This window comes from Dermochelys coriacea, chromosome 2 (genome assembly GCF_009764565.3).
Source record: "Dermochelys coriacea isolate rDerCor1 chromosome 2, rDerCor1.pri.v4, whole genome shotgun sequence".
In the NCBI taxonomy this organism is placed as follows: Eukaryota; Metazoa; Chordata; order Testudines; family Dermochelyidae; genus Dermochelys; species Dermochelys coriacea.
The window spans coordinates 254,468,069-254,492,423 of NC_050069.1; the positions used below are offsets into that span (position 1 = coordinate 254,468,069).

The window sequence follows — 24,355 nt, forward strand, 5'->3', positions numbered from 1 at the left end:
CTTGTTGCATCAAATTAAGCCTACTTATTCCAACGAATGATCTGTATGATTTCTCTGTGATCTTATTACAATCCCACAAACTATGCAAGAGCTATTAGGATTAAGATGCTATGATATTAGAATTGAGTTCATTTGACCATTGCAGTGGATAACAATGTAAATTTGAAATCTGTATAATACCAGTGTGGGTAATGCAGATTATTTATTCCTTGATAATCTCAAAATACTTAATTATCAATGGCAAAAAAAAATACTTCAGCTTTTTCAGAGCTTCCCCTCTCAATCAGACAGTTCTATTTTGTTCCACTTTCCAAGAAAGTAAAACTAAGAAGATTGCTTCACACTGTGTTTTACTTTTCATACCAGCCTTACCCTCAGCTCTGAAATACAGTGTCAGTGGAAAGAGAGTGAAAAAATGCTGTTCTATACACAGGTTACAGTAAATCTATTTTTTAAAGGACATGGAAGAAATCAGGCTGGTATTTGCAAGTGTTTTCTACATACAACCACTGCTTCTGTTTCAAACTCTCTAAAACTTTTGTCATACCATATCAAATTGATGCTAAACGTGCCTACCAAAAAATGTGTTACAATGAAATTAATTTGCAAAGGAACAAAGCATATACAATCAAATTCTGCATTGTTAAGTTTAATCAGATAATGCACACACAGCTGGCCATTTGTCCTGAAATATATCACCTGCTTATAATTTATTTTTTACCATTACATTTTTTTGAGTAGGCTAATGTATATTTTTCACTCACCCTCCACAATTTTTTAAATCTCTTCACTCTGGACAATTTTGATTTGTTCATTCCTGATGTCTGCAGGTCAGATATGTATCCTATGTAGCAGCAAGTATGTTCTACATCAGCTTGATGTCCAAAACAGTAGAATGCTAGTTATTCTTGAAAACAGAGGCACTCCCTAGCTTTTAATGCTGCTTCCAATAACCACACAGTTCACAGCTCAGCATAAAGTAACCAATAGCTGAACATGACATTAAAAAAAAAACCCACGCTCTACAGAGATCATAGAGGGAGCAGTCTTGATCCATCCAATGCTTGATTTAGGTCAGGGAAAAAATATTATTGTCAGACATCCAACCTTAAGAAGACTCATGAACTGAAAATGGTGATGGTAGGAAACACTGTCACGCTTAGCTTTAACTTACTTAGGGATTGCTTTAATCATATATTAATAAAACCCAAAGCTGCTACAAAATATATGGAAATGAACAGACATTAAAAAATGTCTGAAATAATCTCTAGTGGAATGATGCTAAGAGTTTCTTCATGCAGCAGCTTCGACTTTGTTTAATTATGTTCCTTGGCATAAACTCAGAAAATGGAAAACGAAGGATTAAGAGCATTAGAAACTCAATTTCAGTAAAAAATATAACTCATTATTTCACCATCCGTTTCTGGAATGAACAAATACATTTGTTTACAGAACATTCTTATTTACTTTGAACAATTACTGACTGTGAGGCAGATTTTATAGCAGCTGATTGTTCTAGTAGCTATCAGAAAAAAACCCACAACTGCAATCATATCACTTCAGCCTGCAATCTAGTCACATCCCGCCAGATAAACAACATCAGCCATGGTCAGGACTCTGACAGGTGGACCTCAAAAGAAAAACCACAGAATGCTCCATGAAGTGCCCTTGGTGATTGAGTAGGTTTCACCTTTCTTTCTGAGCAAACAGTAATCCAAAGCATGGTGCAATTGAGCACTGTGGTTGTGAAAGTCAGTCTTTCAGACGAAACACAAAAACAGGTCTTCACTTGTAATGGTCATTAAACATTACATGGCTCTTTTCTCAAGAGCAGAGAGGACATCCTATCCAAATTCTAGTTCATTCTTCATGATTTACATTCAACCTGCCTAAACTTCACCTACAGTTTTAACTGGCGCATAGTGTTGCTGGGTACTGTGATTTCAATGTACATAGGACCAAATCTCAATGTTCTTATTTATTGCTCATGAAGTACTTGTGAAACACACTAGTAAAGTGTATCTCATGCCTCCCTCTAGTGCAGGGGTGGGCAAACTTTTTGGCTTGAGGGCCGCATCGGGTTTCAAAAATTGTATGGAGGGCTGGTTAGGGGAGAGGGTGTGGCCTGCCCTCTCCCCTCTTCTCATCCCCTGACAGCCCCCCCCAGGACTCCTGCCACATCCAACCCCCCTGTTCCCTGACGGCCCCCCCAGAACTCCTGCCCCATCCAACCACCCCTTCTCTATGTCCCCTGACCAACCCCGGAACCCTGCCCCTGATTGCTCCCCCAGCCTCCCCATCCAACCCCCCCTTCCTTTCTTACTGCCCCCCCAGGACCTCTGCCCCATCCAACCACCCCTTCTCCCTGTCCCCTGACTGCCCCCGGAACCCCTGCCCCTGACTGCCCTCAGGACCCCTGCCCCCATTCAACTCCCCTGTTCCCTGCCCTCTGACCGCCCCGACCCCTATCCACCCCCCCACTCCCTGACCACCCCCCTGAACTCCCCGCCCTCTATCCAACCCGCCCTGCTCCCTGGCCCTTTACCACACAGCATAGAGCATCGGGTCAGCTCGCAGCCATGCCGCGTCGCCCAGAGCATTGCGCCAGCGGTACAGTGAGCTGAGGCAGTGGGGGAGGGGCTGGGGGCTAGCCTCCCGGGCCAGGGGCTGAGGGGCCGGGCAGGAGTTTGCCCACCTCTGCTCTAGTGTCTCGTCCACTAGAGGATTAACAGCTTGCTACTGCTACCAACTCTCCTTTAGTTCAAGAGGCAAAGATCTATAAATCTGTGCTATGGATCTGAAGCTATAGGGATGAAATCCTGCTGCTAACAGTTGCAGTGGGTCATCAGTGAACTTCTGAAGGCAAAATCCTTATGGAAATAAAAACCTGAATAAGTTCAGGATTTGGCCCATAGTTTGTAACTGTAAAGAAATTTGATACTATATGTAAGACTTTATTTCTAAAATGACCATCGTTTGGTTCACATATAAGAGAAAAAATTGTGTTTGTTTCAGAAGTCACAGACTGGTTTTGCGGATTTCCTTGGTTCTTGATAAGTTTATTCTAATGTTTGATAATAAAGGCCTGATCCTACTTCCAGTGAAGCCAATGAGAGCTTTACCATTAACTTCAATGGGAGCATGATTGGATCCTTGTTTAATAAAGAATAAAAGCCCCTCATGTCTGGTAGAGAAACTTATTACATCTAATTTGATGCTTTATAAGTACTTTGCCTTAATAATGATTTTCAGAAATTCTCTAATCACATTGATTCAGGATAGGATCCCAACTCTATTTTCAATCATGCTGACAATTTTTTATTAATCTAATTAATATTGAAAAGAAAGATAAAACAATTTCACATTCATAGGCACCTCAGGATTTAGAAGATATAAGAATCTCTAGCATGAACTCCTGAAGTTATGTTTTATTTTTACTTAAGAATGTAGTAGTTGCAGTTAAGCTGTATGTAGAGCAGTGATGACATGAAGACAAAATAAATTAATAGTGAAAAGTGGAGCAGTTGCATAACCCTTCCCCCCTCAAAAAAGGAGTAGTAACTCAAGCAACGAGAGTCTTCAGGTAACTGTATTGCCTGCAACAAAGCCATAAGAATTGAACTGATATCCGCTATATGCCACTAAAAACATGGCCGTCCAGTAAGACCTGCATCAACAGGACTGAGCTGGGACTCTGGCACCTTTACATATCAATATCTTAAAAATGGTTGGGATGCAGGAAACTTCATCCTGCCCTTTTATCACATGGTGCAAAAAATCTTATACAATACACATTGTTTCTTCTCTGAGCATTTTCATCTGAGATTTGCGATTATTTCACTTACAATTTAGTGTCCGGTTTCATAGTAGCAGCCGTGTTAGTCTGTATTCGCAAAAAGAAAAGGAGTACTTGTGGCACCTTAGAGACTAACAAATTTATTAGAGCATAAGCTTTTGTGAGCTACAGTTGAGCTGTAGCTGAGCTAAGGTGCCACAAGTACTCCTTTTCTTTTTGCGAATTTAGTGTCCGATTATATGTATGTTGTAGAATGAGTGTGGTCTTCAAAGAAGTGCAATATGTTAGGTCTGAACTGACAGTCACTGATCTGTGAAAGCTGCTCTTACCTCAGTGGTCAAATTTGCACTTTTGTTTGTACCTAGGTATCCCAGCCAGTCCCCAAAGACAATGTGAGGTCTATTCTACCAGGCCTCCTGTTTTTCCAGAGTTCTCATAGCTCACAGGTCTCTGGGACAGAACTCTTGTACTGATTCCAGGGCTTGGAAGGGGAAGGAGAAGGAAGATCTGGACATGAGAAGGGGGAAATGAATAGACACTGGATGAAGGCCACCAATATATCTGGAACTAGGTTGTTTTTGCTGTGAATTAAGATGACAATGGACCAAGTTCTCTGGTCCAGCCAAGGATTAGCCAGACACAGAGGCTCGCAGGCCATGCCTCTATGTCCCAGCAACTCCCTCTATTCTTGGAACAGGGAGAACAATAGTATAGTATAAGAGATGCTGTGCTGGCCCTATGCCACTTGGGGATTCCCCTACACAGGGAGAGGGATTCCCCTCCTCAGGTAGTCAGTTTTAAGTTGCTGCAATTAAACTACTGAAAAAGAGGCCAGAACCTGGCCCATTCTGTTCTTTTCTTAATGCTGCCCACCCTCTCTCTCCTATTAGTGTTCATAGTACAGGCTACAGTCATGGAAAGTAAAGTATGCAATTCATCTAGTTTCCAGTGATTATCCAAAATGAAATATATTAATCATAGTTGAGCCAGTCTCTTTAAGCAGAAAAAGAATCCACCTTACAGTTCCTTGCCTTCAGAAGTATAATAAGAACTTCTGAGTCTTACTTCCTATAATGAGTGTACAGGCTGAAAATTGTTCAGTGCAATTCTTTCCCTTGCATTGATCAATGCTTATAAATAGCATTGTATTCCTGGGTCAAGGTCAAGGTGAAAACTATTCGGTCTTGCGGCTTTCTTCTTTGTGGTTTGGGTATTATGATTAAAGCCAAGAGAAATTATGGTTACATCTGAATTAAATCCAGTTTGGAATCATACAAAATGCTTTGACAGCTTTTCAACATTTCAATCTGATTTTTTCCCTAGGTGTAGATTTCAGGATAAAGGCCTAATTTACAAATAATCGAGAAGAGTTAATTTGCCAAACTCCTTTACCTGAAACATGTGCTTTGGAAAAATCACTTTTCACTGTATTCAAAAGGCTGAAGCCCACAAACGTTAAAACAATGACATTCAGTAAGTACCGTGATTAAGATAAGGGACCTGAAAGAGTGCAGAATGCAGCCCAGCTGATATTACCAAGCCTGATCAACATTAAGTCCACCCCTTCTTTTTGTACACCTTGACCTGAAACTCAAGCTCCATTAAGTAAAACTGTGCTAACAGTCCAGTGGTTTTTATCTTCAAATCAATAGCTGCCCTCCTTTTATTAACCCGCTGATCATTTACCAGATGAACTACACTTTGTAAGAAAAGTACAGTAGACCTGGGGCGGAGAGAGAGAGAGAGAGAGAGAGATGAAGAACACAACTCCAGGCTTTGGATTCTATAAAGGGAAACTGACATTTGCTAAAAATGTGAAAATGGAACAAATACTACTTTGCCTCACAAAATCGTTTCCCCCAGAATTTGTATAGTCCTGTCGTCTTTCTCAGTTCTGTCAACAAAGCTCCCTTATTAAAAACCCTTCGTTTTCCACATTGATCAAACTCTTCTCAGTGCCAACCTCTTGCTGCCTTCATTATCATCTATGTACTCGCTGGCTCCAACTACTCCTCCCAAGCCTCCATTCCCACCGTCCCCTTTCTATCTTTCCCCAAATGTCTTTGAATACATTTTCCTCTCCCTCTTCTTGTGTCCCAGTTGCCTTGCTTCCCTTTCTTCAATCCCTTCCCCAGTAAGCTCTCTTGGACACCACTAATGCTGCGAGCCTGTACTATAGTGGTTCTCATCTCTGGTCCACTGCTTGTTCAGGGAAAGCCCCTGTGCGCCAGGCCAGTTTGTTTACCTGTTGCATCCACAGGTTCGGCCAATCACGGCTCCAGGCCAACAGGGGCTGCAGGAAGGGTGGCCAGCACATCCCTCAGCCCGCACTGCTTTCTGCAGCCCCCATTGGCCTGGAGCGGCGAACCGGGGCCAGTGGGAGCCGTGATTGGCCAACCTGCAGACGCAGCAGGTAAACAAACCAGCTCGGCGCACCAGGGCTTTCCCTGAACAAGCAGTGGACCAGAGATGAGAACCACTGCTGTACTAGATCCAAGTATATAATAAGCCTACTGCACTGTCTGTTCAGCTTGTAAGATCCTGGGGGCACTAGCAGGGGCAGGGGCAGTGTCTCACATGTAATTACTGGGCAGCGCAGAACCCACTGTCAGCAATCAGTAAGCCATAGCCCTTCATGTCTGAACAGCTCTAAATGGGCCATCCTAATTATCACTACAAAACATTTTTTTCTCCTGCTGATAATAGCCCACCGTAATCGATTGGTCTCGTTAGAGCTGGTATGGCAACCCCCATTTTTTCATGTTCTCTGTATATATATATCTTCCTACTATATTTTCCATGACATGCATCTGATGAAGTAGGCTTCAGCCCAGGAAAGCTTATGTTCTAATAAATTTGTTAGTCTCTCCGGTACCACAAGTACTCCTCATTCTTTCTGCATTTTTCTCTAGAAAGACATAATTGTCAAACATTTTTAAAATATATTTATAATTCAATTCCATACAGGCAGTGTTGCTAACAGACTCTCCTTTCCCTACAGGCATCTACTGCCACCTATTTCCTATTAAGCAATTTCTACCTTTTAAAATTTATTTTTCTTGTTTTTTATTTTTTCCCATTGTCTTATTTCCCAAATCAGCATATTTTTTCTTAATTTTATATTTGGCTTTAATTTTATCCCTCCTATATTTTCCTTTCATACAATATCTGTCCATATAATAGCTATCTTATTAAATTTATCCATTCCAGCACATTTTTATCCCATCTTCTTTCTCTTACATATATAATAATAATTAAGAACATTTAGCTCTTATATAATGCTCTTCATCAGTAGATCTCAAAGTCATTTACAAAAGAAATCAGTGTCATTAGCCCCATTTTAGATGGGGAAACTGAGGCACAGAGTGGCACTGAGACCTGCCAAGGTCACTCAGCTGGCTAGTAGAGCTGGGACTAGAACCCCAGTGTTCTGAGTCATTGTTCAGTCCTCTATGCACTAAGCCTCACTTTTTCTCTTGTATATACACAACACACAATTGTACTGTATACAATAAATATCATATATAAAGCGATATATGGAGTATGGCTGGGATTTTCATTGTATTTTGACCATTTTACCATTGAAGGGGCTCCAGTTGTGTCACTGTATTGCACAATCCACCTTTGATATTTCTAAGATGCCTTTTACCTAAGTATCACAGTGCAGGTAACCTGATACCATCCCACTAAGGAAAACATATGAAGGTGGTAAGATACCTTAACAGTTCATAGAGAAGCTTTGCCCAATAAAATCATGTAGGGCTGCGTTGTTAGTCTGCAATCTAGCACATAGTAAGGGACTTGATTGACTTTGGAGCAGCTCAGGAGGGAGACTGTGACTTTGGGAATCACAATCTCCTTCCCCATTGCTGGAGAGAAAACTGTGCTGGATATATACCTGTCATGGTGTACAGTACTCTCCCCAGCGCACTGGTGCAGCTATGCTGATGGATGTGTCTTTGCGGGGGTGGTCTTGGAGGGGGACAGAGTTGTGACACTGTATGATGGACACATGACCAGTTATATCGTTAGTACTGCCATTGTTAATCAATTGCAACAAACCTTGTACAAAATATATCATGCAAGCTGTCACTGATAAAGTTATGATTTGTTGAATAGGATTATCCTATTTGTATGCCTGTATTATTTTTATATCTGAAATTCTGAATATTGACTATGTACCAGTATGTCAGATGTGTTTGCTCCTGAGGTAACACCCACCAGGTAGTTTACAGCCAGTCTAGCCAGCACATTGTGAATGGACATTCAAATTGATGGCCCATTAACAAACACAATGGGCCATAGATGAAGTTTATCCCTGTCCTGTGAGCCTTTCTATGGTTGCCTTAGCCACAGTATGGGTAATGGCTGCTCCTTTGACTCATCAAAGCATACAAGGGCATATGACTTGCTCATGTGACCCTGAACTCCATTTTGTGCCTATAATTCTCCATAAACTAAGACTGTGAGCAGTCCCTCTACATGGGAGAAAGTATAAAAGGCCCTGGAAGCATCTCCATTTTGCTTCTTTCCTGCTCTGATCTCTGGACTTGAACTAAAAGGAGCATTCTGACCAGTGGACTGAGGACCCTTCCACTCTTTTGTAAGTTAAGTTACCAGAGATTTTACAAGTCAGCAGTTTATTCCATCATTGCTTCAAACCTGATACAAGAGTTTTGCAATGAGTGTATGTATTTGATTTCCTTAACCATTTTAATTCTCTCCTCTTTCTTTTCTCTTATAAATAAACCTTTAGATATTAGATACTAAAGGATTGGAAACAGCATGATTATTGGGTAAGATTGGAGTTGAATATGGACCTTGCTATGTAGCTGATTTCTTGTGATGAGAAGAACCCTTTGTTTGATTAAATTGGTTTTAAATAACCATTCATCATTAAGTCTAGTGTCTGGGTGGTGAAACAAGGGCTGGTATATCTAAGGAGACTGAATTTCTGACTTATTGTTAACTAGAATGGTGAAACTGAAGTTTACTTGTGTTACTGGCTTGGTATATACCTTATGGAAGAATAACCACCAGTTTGGGGTAGATCTGAGCAGTTTGTCCTGAATTTGGTATTCTCAGCTTTAACTAACTGAGGCATGATGACAGGACTCAAAATTCCACCCACCTGGAGGACCCTGCTTCCCTATCCCCCAGCCATACACAGGAAGTGGGAATACAGTGCACAAGTGCAAGAAAAAGAAGACTTGTGGCACCTTAGAGACTAACAAATTTATTTGAGCATAAGCTTTCGTGAGCTACAGCTCACATCATTGGATGCATTCCGATGAAGTGAGCTGTAGCTCACGAAAGCTTATGCTCAAATAAATTTGTTAGTCTCTAAGGTTCCACAAGTACTCCTTTTTCTTTTTGCGAATATAGACTAACATGGCTGCTACTCTGAAACCTGTCAAGTGCAAGAAATTAAATTAGGGAGGATAAATTATATTTCCTCTATTCCCTTATGCCAGCATGCAGGATTGGCCATTGTCTGTCCTGTAATCAGCACACGATTAGACTGTAACTACATTTTCAACCCAGTGTTCAGGACTTCAGCCACACAACTCATGAATGAGAATCATGTGGCTAAATCTCAGTGAACCACATGGAAAGACATGTCTGAGCAACTAGTATCCTCCACTGTCCACACCAAGCCCCCAGTCACTAATTCCTTAAGGTGCTGATTCCAGTTACATGCTCAAACACGCTTTGTGGCCGCTGTTCAGTGTCAAAATCTAACACCAAAACCAAACATGATCTTTGTCAGGTTCTTACAGTCTGGCCAACTTGAGCATTTGAAAATCATGAGTCAGGCCGAAAATCATGAGATGGTCTTAAAAATCTTGGGTATCATGAACTTTTTTAAAAAATTCCCATGCATTTCTCTATTCCAGCATCAGGGGTTTTCAGAAATATACCAAAAAATCACGAGACTCTCAATAAAATCTCTAGAGTTGGCACTACCATTCTTAGTAATAGTGTAAAAACTCATTCTGGTGTGTGGCATAACACACTCCAAAGCCATAAGATAAGAAATTTGACAACAGGAATATTTGTTTAGCCAAATGTATACACAGAGCTGCAAGTGTCAACTTGCTGGCGCAATGAAAGGACCATAGCAGCGAGTTCAGGACAAGAATATTTTAAGAGCTACTTTTTGTTTTTGCTGCTTCATTTCCAGTATGTCGAGATGCTCAACCTTTTATGGATTAGTGCAGTACTTCAGTAACTACAATGAGCCAAAGTCATCTCAGTGCATTTGCACTCTGTACATTGTGTCCTCTGTTATACTCCTGCAACCGTACTGAGAGCAGTGGGGCTGCATGTGTCTATCTGAGAGCAGAATTTAGCCCATTGTTTACAGCAGACCTAAGAGTATTCTCTGTGCCCACTTTTATGTGGGGGAAATCAGCCACAGGATAGAGTTTTGCTTATGCTGACTGATTGCGTGACACTGCCAGTACAGTGTATCTTTTTCATTGGGACATAGGGACGTGCCATCAAGAAGACACTCCTCTGCCACAGCGAAGTCAAACTGGCAGTATTGATACCATAATTCTCTCTCTGTAACACCACTGGATTATGCTCTACCACCACATACATTTAAAAACCAAACAGTAAAAAGAAAACAAATATATCCGATTTTTTTTAACATACCACTGTAAGTAACTTGCTAAGGATTTTCTACTTCACCCAGGAGTAGCTGACCGTGGGGGAAAAAAAGAGCAACTGTCTGAGGAGAACACCTCTAGTGCAATGTGTCATAAATAGCGGTGAAAGATGTAGAAAAATACCTGTTTATACATTAGACTGCAAAGCTGTGTCTGGTGCACAGTGTTTGTAAATGAGCAGCTGTGGTGCCTAACACTACCCACTGTAGCTCCCTCTGTAGGCAGTGCCACACTAAAAGAACTGTTGAATTCAAATTTCAAACATTAGCCTAACTTTTTCTGAAATATTAGCTGTGAAGACATACATTTATCCTGACTGTATTACTTAGTAAGACGGAGTTCTACTTTACACATTGGCCCAGACATGCAGCTGCACAGAGGGGATTGCTAGGGAGCTAGTTACAAACTCTGGCTTCTCAGGCCAGATATGTTCTGCCCCAAGCAGTGGCTTAGGGGCTACTCTAACTTCCATTATCTGACAATGGTCGATCAGGGACCATCTGCCAGCTAACCACAGCCAGAGTACATTGAGCTTTAGTGACACCCCCAACATCAGGCATCAGCTATACTAGCCCTGTAACAAGTTCAAAGCTCCTGCATGCCATAGGAATCCTGTCCAGAGCAGGCTATTTTCTAGTCCCTCAGGTGACATAAAGATGCCAGAAGTAACCAAGCAGCTGACCCATGAACTTCAACAAATAAATAAACCCTGTTCTATCCTGAGATATTTTTCTTCTTGTTTTTTAAGCTCTGTTTGACCATTACAAAACTGGGGCATTAATGACCAAGGAAAAATTAGGAGTCCAGAATGAGTACACAGGCTAAATATATCTTGGAAATTAGTATTATTACTCTGATTTTTATAAGCCATGTGAATTTGGAACATAAATCCTCTTCTATTTACACATAGTTGGTCAAAGAAAGAATCCAGTCCTTATTCACCCAAGAAAGGGGCACAGGACTGTAACATTCTGACCCTTCCATTACAATCTCATCTCTAAAACTTCCCCTTTACTGATATTCAACCTTTTCCCCCTGTGCCAATTACATTTACCAGCTGATAAGTGACATATTTACAAACCAATTTTTCAAAAGTTTTACCTACCTAATCTCTCTAATCTTCCTGGTACATCATGTATGTTGAAAACCCCAGTACTTTTTTCAGAGTAGCAGCCATGTTAGTCTGTATCCGCAAAAAGAACAGGAGTACTTGTGGCACCTTAGAATTTGCATGCATCCGATGAAGTGAGGTGTAGCTCATGAAAGCTTATGCTCAAATAAATTTGTTAGTCTCGAAGGTGCCACAAGTACTCCTGTTCTTTTTCCTAGTAATTTTTTGTGAGCCTGACATGCATTCAGCTATGTCCATAATTTCCCAAATCAGTTTGGTAATGAGATCAGCAATCTTCATCCTCCACCAGTGTCTCAGGCAGAACAGCATAACAACCAGATGGGCTGTGTGACAGACTGACAATATCTTGTAATGCCCTGAGTAAACCTTATGGAATTAAGATAAACTTTCAAAATTAAATTAAAACTTATTAAATTAGGCTTAATACCGGTGGGGTACATTGTATTAAAAATTCAGTGGTATATGTGCTGTGCCATTGTATGTACCTTCTCTAGTATGGAGGGGAGGGATGCTAATGAACTTCTTCATCATCGGCCTTTGAAGCCATCCCCACTGGAGAGATACGCATATACTAGCTCTAACAGGATTCTCCAGAGACCAACAAACAAAGAAGAGACTTTTGGTAAATAGCCTCAGTTTAAACTAACACAGGGCCTTCTTCCTGATCCAGCAAACAGCACCTCTGGCCCAAAGGGAGACAGCAAGGGTGAGGTTTTGAAAGGCTTTTCCTGACCGCCCATATTAGAGTTGAGATGAACACTAGTAAGCTTAGAAGTTAGCATGCGTTCAGGTTCTTTCATTGTTTTCTCTGTAATGCTTTTTACCTTAAGGAAAAAATAGGCTTGCATAGAAAGAGCTGTGTGGTAACTTATCTCTCTATAGCCCTGACACTTATTGCCAGTCTCTGAAGAGAAAGCAAGCAGGTCTGTTTAGGCAGACTGTCTTTGGTGGAGAATACACAGTGAAGGACTAGGACTGTTCAGGCTGGACATACCCAGCTCAGAAGGCGGTGAGATGCAGGTCTCCACCCATCAAGACAACGACTGGGGAGCTGGAAGCCAAGAGTGGGAGCCCGTTGAACGCTGAAGGGAACCACAGGTGCAGTTGCCCTAAACTGTGACAGGCTGTACCTTTATCCTTTGGACAGTAGGCCCATGCCAACAAAAGACAACACTTCTCCATCATTTTCATTGTTAAAAATATTTCAGAACATACTGGCCACTGAAAAACTGTATGTTTGGATTAAAACTGGTAAAGGAGGAATGTTTTCCTACATTTTCAAGAGTTACCAGGGATTTGGGATGCCTCAAGTATTGGGTGTCCAACTTGAGACCCCCTAAGGCTGATATCTAAAATGTAGGACTGTCCAGTGGTGGGGCGCCAACCAGAGATCTGAGTTCAATTCCCTGCTCTGTCACAGACTTCTGGTGTGACCTTGGTTACGTTTCTTAGTCTTTCTGAGCCTCAGCATCCCTGCTGTGGAACAGGGATAACAACACTTCCTTACCGCACGGGAGTATTGAGAGGTGCTGATAAGACAGTAAAAGTGCTGAGCACCTGCCCTCTCATCCTCAGGCCCCGTTCAAGTGTTTTAAGTTGGGCCTACAAAAACTGAGGGTCCCCAATTATTAGTCACTTTTAGGACGAGCTGGTGTAAATCAGAGTAGCTCAACTGAGCTCAGTGGAACAACAAACATTTATACGAGGTCTGAACGCATAATATGGAATAGACCAAATTCATCCATCATGCAAGAATGTCCCACTCCTCTGATATCAGTGAAGTCGCACACATTTACACCAGGTTTGAATTTGGCCTTACAGTTCTCAGACTGATTTTCCATGCATACAGCAGTTCTAGGTTTCATATCTGGTAATATTTTGTTTTAACAAAAACGTTTCAGTTGTTCTACCTAGGAATTCTCAAGTCTCTTCCTGAACTCTTTTTTTGTTATTTGTAAAGCGTTCTTACAGTAGGTGTTTAATATCTCTTGTTGTATGACTTTAATTGGTGATAGAACATTTTGCAACCGATGTGATGCTTTGCAGTTTTCTGCTTTTGTATGTACGTCCTTTGTAGGCAAAGATTGTTATGAACATTAATGGGCTTCAAGCCATGGAATTATTTACATCGCAGTTCACAGTTGCTTAAGCTTTGAGCAATTTTGAGGTTACTTAGAAGTAAATTAGTCCTCTACCACAGCAAACACAGTTGTATTAAATAAGTATCAACAGGACAGATTTTAAGAGAATACACAGCAAACTACCTTTTTTTTTTTTTTTTTTTAAATGAGGAAAATAACCTTGCATTTTAGTTAACCAAATGTTAAATTCTAAAAACACAATTCTAGAGTGGGGGTTTTTGTTTGTTTTTTCTTTTTAAGAAAAGTAAATATAGTGATTTTGAAAAATGCCAGACTTGGAGAACACAGTCATCCTTATCTCCAGGCAGCAGTAGTAAAAGCGTCCTCTATTCCATCTGTTGGGGACACTGGGCATGGCCACTAGGTAACTCAAGGGGATGGAAGACCACGAGTGTCGATGAAGCCCCCTCGCTCTAGGCCCAGATGCCCCCCCTTCCTTTTTCTGCCCTGAGATACTCACAGCAGTCATGCTGAGGAGTTTGCAACAGTTTATTGCAGGCGCAGACTGGCTGAAGCAAGATTAGGCCATGCAGGACAGGAATGTTAGATAGTGCTGAACAAACAACTCCATATATGGTGGAATAGATGATAAGAGGAAAAAGGGGAACTGGCTGGTATACCAGATTGGCTATATGGATACTCAGGACAGCTTGCTATTGGATAAGTATGCTAAAGAATATAAATATGTGTAACTGCTTGCATTGGTGTGCAGGATTTGAGATTGTTGTCTCCCTGTACTGCTTGAAGCCTCAAACTTTTCTACTTCTCCACCCCGTTGTGATTATTGGGCAACGCACACCAGGCAACGAATCCAGCTGTTGCTTGCCTCGGGCACTCTCGTGCCGGCAACACATCCCTGCATCTGAACTTGAGTAACACACTGTATAAATGAGATATAAGCCCAGTCACTATCAATGTGTATTGGGACTTTGGTTTTTTGGCTGAAACTTCTAAGGAGGCTGCTAATTCAGACAGTGTTTTGTGCGATGTTCGCCATCATCCCATTAGCGACACAACCAACCCATGTCACAGCCATCTAACACTAACAACTATTGATCATTACTGAGCTGGATCATTCTGAGATGACTATTTAGAGGTAAAACACTACTTCCTCTATTACCATAACCACCTATACTCTGCTAGATGTATTTTACTGCCTAGACCGGAGTGGGAGGTAAGAAGAGGGATATAATGAAATATGTCCCCAGGCCTTAACTGGTTTGGATGCTAACCCTTTGAGTTCCTCCTCCCATCCTTCTAAAAATGTTAGCTTTGTCACTGAAGGTACATCAGCACTGCACACTCCTTTCGGTGATGTGTGGAGTACAAACACTACCCGTCCCCACTAGCAAGGGTGTAAATAGCAGTGTAGACAGTGAGGTACGGCGCAGGTGAGTAGAGTTAAGGTACACCTGTACCTTGTGGGTATGCACCCTACACAGCTCTCTACACATCCAAGACGTGCCTCCCCGACATCCACTCTGCTAGTTTTAGCAGTGTAGCATCTTGCTGCTGGACTCTTTCTGTGCTGCCCCCACCCATCAGAGCCTTTCACTGACATGTAGCCACACACCACAGAGTGGACTAAGCATGCTTTTCACGGCAGCACTTAGCTACACATACCTTACATGCCACCGCACGTGTGAAGTGGACACGTTGCCTCAGAGTCCAGGTCTACAGATTTAGGTTTGCACCACGATGCTACAATAGCTATGTCATCATTTCCCACCCACATTCCTGGGCTTCAGAGCCCAAGCCCGAATGTCAACACAGCAATTTTTTGCACCACAGCGCGAGCCCAAGTCTGCAGACCTGGGCTCTAAGACTTGCTGCTGCCTGTTTCTGCTTGCCATTTAGATGTACCGTGGGAGGGTCCCAGAGTTCAGGCTGCAGCCAGAGCTGGAATGTCTACACCACAATTAAACAACTGCACTGCCGGAGCCCCATTAGCCCGAGTCAGCTGGCACTGGCCAGCCACAGGTGTCTAACTGCAGTGTAGACATACCCTAGTCGCCATAGCAAGTTTTCAGGTTGGTGGAGTCTTCTGGACTGCTTGCATTTAGAGGATAAGAGTTGGGTGTATGTGCATGGATGTGCTCATGAGAGGAGGGAGGATACCTGTGCATAGAAGTGGATGTAAGATACTGAAGTTCCCCAGGGAAATATATTTCTTTGTGCTGTTTACTAGAGAAGCAGAAGTGTTGGTGGGCTCTGTCTATTACTAGATTTTTTGATAGCAGTGGCCCAATGATCAAGTTAGTGGATGGACACTTAGTTAGGGAGCTCCCTCTTCCTCCCCTAAAGCACTTAATCCCCTGAAATACCTCGTGTGAGTCGCTGTTAGAAACAACATTGGACCCAATAGAACATTAGTTTATGGCATTCCAATCTGGCGATTCCTACGTTAATACAACAATTTAGATAGGCGAGAGCCACAAACCCCAACTGAGGCTGTTTTGTTAAAAAGAAAAGGATTTTTTTTTCTGTGTGAATGCTGTTTTGCAAACGGTGGGTTTCACACCACTACATTTCAGAAAACAAGGAGGGGATCTAAAGTTAGGCTCCTACAGCCAACTTTAGTTTCCCTAAAAGGGGGCTGATTTTCACAACTGCCCAGCACCTGCAGTTCCCACCAACTTCATGTGTCATTGACCCAACCACTCAACATCTCCATGCCCGTTTCCTCATCTGTAGAATAACATACCTTCATATAGAGGCACTGGGAGACTAAACTTCTTTCATTTTTTTTCAAGATCCTCTGATGGGATAATGCTATATAAATGCAATGTTTTATAATTACATTCAGCATCCTATAAGGCATTGAAAGGTTCTCTGGTAAGCCCCAATCATGACAGCTGGTGCTTGGAGGAAGGGGTGTAGAGAGAGAAGGGCACATTATAAAAATGGCTTAGGCTCCTTTCCACTCTCTCAAGTTGGGGACCTAAAAACTGAGGCACCCAAAATCACTCATTACTTTTGAAAATTGAGAGCTTAGTGTCCCAAGTCTGCTTGGAGCAGCAGAAAAACACCAGCAGTGTCCAGAATGTTAGGCTCTGTTCCCACTTAAAAACATTTTGATTGAGCATCAAGCTTAATGGCAGATCATAGCCCCAGCATTCTCCTCTAATGAAACCTGCGGTTTCCTATATGCCTCTCCATCATGTAGTTCTGTTTATAAATCCTTATGGTAGCAAGCTGTGCAAAATTATCTGGGTCATATAATCCAGTAGTTGTTCAGTACTTACATTAATGTATTGATTCCAAACAAAATGGAACAGAAACATGAACAAAAGAATATCAGGCTTAAAGTACTGATGCGGTTAGATGGGAGGCTTTGTAAGCATTTTAGAGATTAGTGATGTAATAATTTATTAGTTCCTTTAAAGCTCAGGATCTGGCTAAGGAAACTAAATCATTAGCCTTTGGCAAATTGCCTCAGTTTCTGGTAGAGCAACCCTGCTACAAGTCAAGAAATTATATGAACTGTTAAAAGCCACCACCAAAAACAGGAAATACATAATTTCACCCCATTCATTGTCATCAGTTGAACAAGGCCTGAAAAAGCATAAAAAGTAGATTTGTTGTTCTGCCAGCTAAGATCATTGAAAGGCAAATGAGGATCCCTGTAACTTTTACAGAAAAATATCACATAAAATCATAATGATCATCTTGGTTTGGAACTTGAAATGCTTTTCAGCCCTTTAAAATAAATGCCACAAGTGCATTCAAAACCACAGAGGGCAACTTCTAAGCCCATTTTTGGTCTTGTTTGGTCCCCCTTAGCTTGGGCTGGGTTAGAGAACTGATTATTTCTGTATTACTACTTAAACGCAGTTTGCTATATATTTAAATTGCAAAGGGCTTGACAGTGCTATGAAGGCAGAGCTCTGACAAGATTATGATACAAAGCTGTGCCACCCCAGATACAGATGGGAGAAAGACTGTGGCTACAGAGGTTCAACCTCTCTCTGTGCTCCCGGCTATGCAAGGGAAATGGGTAGACTGCACATGTAGAGAGCAGTCCCTGCACTCCACCAAAAGCAGGGTCTGCAATTCTCCCTGACATCTTGAGAAAGGAGCTCAGAATATAGGGGTAGGGGAAAGACTCTTTCAACCCTCCCTGTGCACCCATGTGAATGCCAGGAACAACGTAGCCCAACGCTAGGAAAGCTGGAGCAGAGGTAGATAGCGCTATTGTGTGTTGCTCAAATTAGAGTTCTCCTTCTTTTTTTGCCATCATGTCTCTCATATAACCAATTTACATTTGACAGAATTCTTCTTCTGCCTCACAATGGAGAGTGATCAGATTGTACCCAGTCTTGTGAGGGTGCATGCACTGAGCATGGGAATAGCAGCCAGGAGACTTTTATCTCCCTGTTGTGAAGTGTGACTTGTAGATCTTTACTGTTTAATCTTACCTGAATGTTAAGTGTCTGTTCTCTGCACTGAATGAAATATTTTGACGAAGTGTTGTAGATTATCCATACAAATGGATGAAAAGTAACACAGGATAAAGGGAATAGCACACTTTCCAGACATATGCCACACTTTTACAGAAGGTTCACAATCTCCATATGGAGCCAAAAAGTTGGAGTTTCATGTTTCATTTCATCCTTTCATCTCTAATGGCTGTTCCCATGTTGAAAGTAAGTTGAATCATGGAAGAAGAGGAAAGGGTAGTAAGGAACCAACAGCAGAGGTATATGGAGAGCTTCTCAAATGTATGCCTTTGGCCTGAGAAAACTAGGAGACCTGTAAAGGAAAGGCCGGAAGCAAGAGATGTTTGGGAGCAAGAGAGATAACAAATAGAAATAAGATGGATGGTCTTGTGAAAATCAGGAGATGGGGCTCAATTCCGGACTCTGCCACAAATGCCCTGATGACCTTGGGCAAGTCACCTAAACAATGTGCCCATGGTGTCTGGAAGGGAGGGACATTGTGTAGCACAGGAGGAGCCTAGTTTCAGATGAACTTTTCAGAAGTGGTTCTGGTGAAACTGGGCCCCATTTGGGTCTGGTTGCAAAACCAAAAAGGAGGCAGATATCTGCGTTTCATAATGACAGATTCGTATAGTTCTACTCCCAGCTTCACAGTGAATGCAACAGAATGGGAACCAATATAGGTAAGGATAGCAAAACAACAGAACACAGTAAATGGCTAAATGGAAAAACACTATGTTCCATACAGTTCAGAGTCCAGCAGTGTGATGTTATCATCACAGCTGTGCACTTTCATGATAAGCTGATTTTCTAGGCCTTATAACTAAGGCTGCAATTCTGTCACGGAGGTCGCGGAAGTCACAGATTCCATGACTTTCCACAATTTCCAAGACTTTCGCAGCTGCAGTGGCTGGTGCAGCTGACCACAGGGCCAGCTGCTGGGTGTCCTATGGCCAGCCACACCAGCTGCTGCTGGAGCAGCCCTGGGGACAGCCGCTCAGGTGGTCCCCAGAACCAGCCTGCATTGGCTACTGCTCAGGCGGCCCAGGCAGCTGCCCCTGGGGAGCGCCCAAGTAGTGGTCCCAAGAGCGGCCTCTGAGCAGTGGCCACTATGGCTGGCTCCAGGGCAGCCCCTGAGCAGCCGTCCTGGGGAGGCTGGCCCAGGGGAGCACCCAAGCAGCGGTCCTGGGGATCACCTGAGCAATGCTCCCCAGGACCTTGGAGCAGCGGGTGGCTGGGGGCACTCAGCCCCCATGGCCAGTGCAGAGGCTAGTCATCGGCCCTCAGGGGGCCCCCCAGAGCAGCGGTGTCCTGGGGTCTCCCAGAGCAGCAGCACCCCAGGGTCACAGGAGCTGTTAAGTTTTGGTCAGGGGTATTTATATAGTAAAAGTCATGGACAGGTCACAAGCCATTAATGTTTGTTTATTGCCCATGATCTGTCCATGACTTTTTTACTAAAAATACCTGTGACTAAATCTTAGCCTTACTTATAAGTTGCTGAACAAATTTCCTTTTTGGACTGAAGCCTCTAAAAGCTACTGTACATGTAGATGTTAGTCAGAGATTTGAATGTGAGAAAATGTGAGTGGCTGATCAAATAAACACCCAATAGTCACCACTAAAAAGTCAGCTTCTACTATGAGTCACCACAGGTATCTGAGATACCACAATCTTCTCTACTGCTTAGAGTAAGAGATAACACACCCAATAGTCACCACTAAAAAGTCAGCTTCTACTATGAGTCACCACAGGTATCTGAGATACCACAATCTTCTCTACTGCTTAGAGTAAGAGATAACAATATGGCATATTATATATAAGCCACCTTTTTTTTTTTTTTCCTTTTCTTTTCTTCTCTTTTCCCCTGTTGTCTCCATCAAAACCTCATCCCTCTTCAACTATAGTTACCAGTCACATTCAGTGAGTTCAAGACTATAATAAATCCCATATGGGACAATTAATCATTTATCTGTGGTGCTATGCACATTCATAAAAATGTCCTTGCTTACATAGCTGGAAAGCTCATACTGAAATTTCTGAGTGATGAAAACTACCTTTCAAGCTGAAGCACTTGTGCAGGTCATCCAAGTTCAAGGATCAGTTCATTAGTCAGGAAAAAATACAAGGCTTGTTTTAGAGAAATTCTGCCTATTTTGTCAGGGCAGATGATTCTTCTAAATTCATTTCAGTAGGGAATAGGCTTTTAAGAAAATCATTAATTCCATTTTGAATGCAATGAATAGTGGGGGGAGAAAAGAGAAGGTAATCTCTGCTGAGTCCTCTGAAAAGTTATGGATTTTTTTAAAGATAAAATCAAAACTATTATAGGCCAATTTTATCACTTTCTGTTTACATTCCTTTTGAGATGGTTGAAAAATAATCTATTTAATATACAAGCAGAATGATTAAAAAGACTAATTACTAGCTAGCTTGTCTCTTTGAAACTGTCTGTGCACCTCTATTCTAATATTATGATTAAATAATGGTAGGGTGCCTTATTGACAGCTTGGGAAAGTCCATTACATTGATATTAAATAGACATAGGCCTGAACTGTAACCCTCAATCTCTGCACAGAGATATATTTTGCTATTAGGACCTACAGTCTAGTTCAAGGTTCCCAAAGTTTTCTCATTGAGTACCCACTTACAGATCTACCAGCTGGCCATGTACCCTTCTCCTTCTCATCACTAACACTTTGAGTGTTCTGCTTAACACTACCTGTCTTTATCTGTACATAACAGTGAAATATAGACAGATGGCTATAGTTATAGTGCGAGGTATACAACCAAAAAAAACCTGCTCCCAAGTCCCCTAAATTCTGAGCTCAATTAGACTGGACAGTTGTTGGGCAACTGAACCCGTGCTGTACAGTGATTGGAAGTGAGGGCTCTGTACGTCAATGTATCTGTGTTCTCACTGTTGTATAAAATGTGGTAATTAATTTACTTCAAGATGTACCAAATTTCCACAGAGTTTGAAAGCTTCATCTGAGTAGCCTATTATGAAAGTGCAATAAATAAAATAATTAATACATAAAATCCACCATTACACAATTTCTCCCACGTACCCCCTCCCCCGAGATGTCTTGCATACTCACAGGAGTACATGTACCACAGTTTGAGAACCCATGGTCTAGTTGACAGTCCATTCCATGATTGCTAAATCCAGGACAGGACTTAGGGAGGCCCTGTAAGCCCTCATGTTGCAGGACAAGCTCTTAGTTTGGGAGTCAGAGTGCCAGCAAGAACTACAGGGTATGTCTGTATCCAGCAGCTCCAAGAAAGAATTGCCTTTATTTGTCACAACAGAGTTGTATATCTTGACTACTATGAGTCTGAGAGGGGGAAAAAATGGGGCCTGGCTCTAAATAGGCCAGCTGAGGGAATTATTGGACACTTGATAATTTAAATCTTGCTCTGCAGGAAGATCAGGCCAACAGGTCTTTAGATTTCTTCAGCACTACAGAGCTATGTGCTACTGTCCCAGTTTTAAGTAAATTAAAAGAAGGGGAGATATGGCTATGTAGTGCATCCAGTTGTGCAGGTAGTAACAGTCCTAATTTTTGTAGCAATCAGAGGGGGGGGCTATCTAGACATGGGGATGTATTATTATGGAAGTCTTTGCATATGTGTAGCACCTCCTCACAAGGGGGAGAGGTTCAATTAAATCTTCTGAATGAATTTGGAAGTTTGGCAGAAGTAGCTTATCTAAGAAGGACTGCATTTGAAAATGAGACTTAAGACCTCAGAGGGATGTGCTTGCATAAAAGGTAGCAATTCCTTCAAAAATCATACTATTATCATTCACAATGTTACCTTCTGAGTTCCTTAGGGCAGGTGATAGCCCTCAGCTCTGGAGGACCAGCCATGAGATTAGCAGAAAAATTACTTGGCCTGTCAGAAAGATCAGGGACGCTTCCCCATATAGCTGTTCAATGTTTTATTCATGTGGGTAAAATATTTAATTCCAAGCAAAGTCTTTTACATTTTATTTGGCTTCTGGCTCTACTGTGATTTGCCTTCCACATCCAAGATTCAGAGATCACTGCCTCTCTGCACCCTCAGGGGCACAAGTCATCCCCAAAAGAGGCAATGAAAAGACAGGACACTGAGGCACAGAATAAGTGTCTCCCCCCACCCCCAAGGTCACACTGGAAGTCTGTAGCAGAGTTAGGGAATAGAACCCAGGTCTCCTGACTCCTAGTCTGATGCCTTAAGTACATCACTTCTTCATACTAAGTAAGTCCCCTTGTCACTTACTCTCCCTTTAAGTATGAGATGTCTGGAAATCTTCAATTTACAATGAATGTTAAATTCTCTTTTGAGAAAATGTTTCAAATTAGTCAATCACTTTCATGAAACTTCAATGCATTTATTTTCTATTACTTGTCTGGTCTTTCATAAGGCAGTGTTACTTGTATTTCTTATTCTTGTTTTATCCTGATCACTCTATACTATCTCTCGGTATATTAACAGTCAGTTCTATTATCTGAGCCATTAAGATCAGCCATTAACTTTTTTTCTTTCTCAACTATATCTCCTGTATGTTCAGAATCTCTTTATTCAGAGTCCCTGGAATTACCACTCACTAATATTTGAGTACTAACCCTTTGAATATACTTAATTCCTCTTTAAAATTAACAGTTATTTTTTCAGCTGGTTATGTGTTTGTTACTTATATAAGTTTGGCTGTTTGCATCTTGGTTATATCAGTTGGTTTCTTGTATATGTCTCGTGTGTGCATTTTTATTTATACATACACACATATAATGATTTTATTTCAGCTGATTTATTGGTATAGCTGTCAGTCTCTTGAATTTTACTTCCGACAACCCCTTAAGAGTGATTTTTAAATGACTTTTTATCAGCCATATCATTAATGGCAGATTTCTGAAAACTGTTTAAACTTCTGATCTGAGACAAAAAAACAGGAGCTCAACAGATGTGTGAAAGTATCCTCTTCATGTATCTGTGAGTCATTTATTGGCTACAAGTGTGATCTCAGTTAGCTATTAGCTACAGTAGCTGTTTCTATTTTCCTCCCTGTTACTGCACTTGTTAACAGCCTTCTCAAGATTCCATGTGGCCCCCATATGTGTGGTAGGAGGTTTGCTGAAACCCAGTCTCTTTTAGTCTATGAATTGCTTCCACTGTTACAATGGCACACAGGAGTTTCTCTGAGTTTGAGGTTCCAATGAATCCATAATTTCACAGTGAACTCCAGGCAAAACAGTCTAGTAATTGCATGAGTTTTGCATGGTTTGGGTGCAAAACTGCAAATCATCCATATTTGCACCAAACTAGTGTACCCCTTTTCAGGAGTCTGATTTCTCTTGCGTACTTCAAGTTTCACCTCACTTAAAAAATACTTGCTTACAACATCAGACATAAAAATACAAAAAAATGTCACAGCACATTATTACCGAACAATTGTTGACTTTCTCATTTTTACAATATAATTATAAAATAAATCAAATGGAATATAAATATTGTACTTACATTTCAGTGTATAGTATATAGAGCAGTATAAATCAGTCATTGTCTGTATGAAATTTTAGTTTGTACTGACTTTGCTAGTGCTTTTTATGTAGCCTGCTGTAAAACTAGGCAAATATCTAGATGAGTTGATGTACCCCCCTCAAAACCTCTGTGTACCCCCAGGGGTACACATACCCCTGGTTGAGAACCACTGGAATAGAAGATATTACCACTCCTACTCTGTCTCTCTACATGAACAAGGACAGCAGAATTTAACCCTACTCAGTTCTAGAGCTTGAGAAAACAATGATTAAGGAGAACCAAGTGATCATGCATATTTAAAGGAGGGATAATACTGAATTTGAGTGGTAAAAGAAAGTATAAAAAGTAGTAATGGGATGAAATTGAGCAAATACTAATATAAGCTGAATAGAAGCAAAAATGTTAATAAAGGGCAAGATCAATTAGGCTGCAGAACAGTCTCACAGTGAGAATGACACAAGAAACAATCCTTCACTACATGAGTATATTCACAGAACAACTGGACAAAGTACTAAGGCTGCATGGCAGTCAGATCTATGGACTAGAGGATCTAACTTATCTTTTCCATTTCTAGTTCTCTCTAAATCTACGAATGTTGTTGTTTCTGGGGAAGGAGAAAAACGATTGCTAAAAAATGTACAATAAATCAACTA

At 41.5% G+C, this 24,355-nt stretch overlaps 1 protein-coding gene across 6 annotated transcripts in view; it reads right to left on the reverse strand.

Moving 5' to 3' along the window:
* DPP6 (dipeptidyl peptidase like 6) overlaps positions 1 to 24,355 on the reverse strand; it is an 868,888-nt gene that overhangs the window by 539,605 nt on the left and 304,928 nt on the right. Inside the window, exon 1 of one of the 6 annotated variants that reach the window (XM_043509656.1) lies at positions 765 to 971. The exons of the other annotated variants lie outside the window; for them this stretch is intronic. Coding sequence (XP_043365591.1) covers positions 765 to 815 — 51 coding nt within the window. The 5' untranslated portion in view covers positions 816 to 971. Of the gene's footprint in view, positions 1 to 764; positions 972 to 24,355 lie in introns of those variants that run through there. 6 annotated transcript variants of the gene reach the window in all.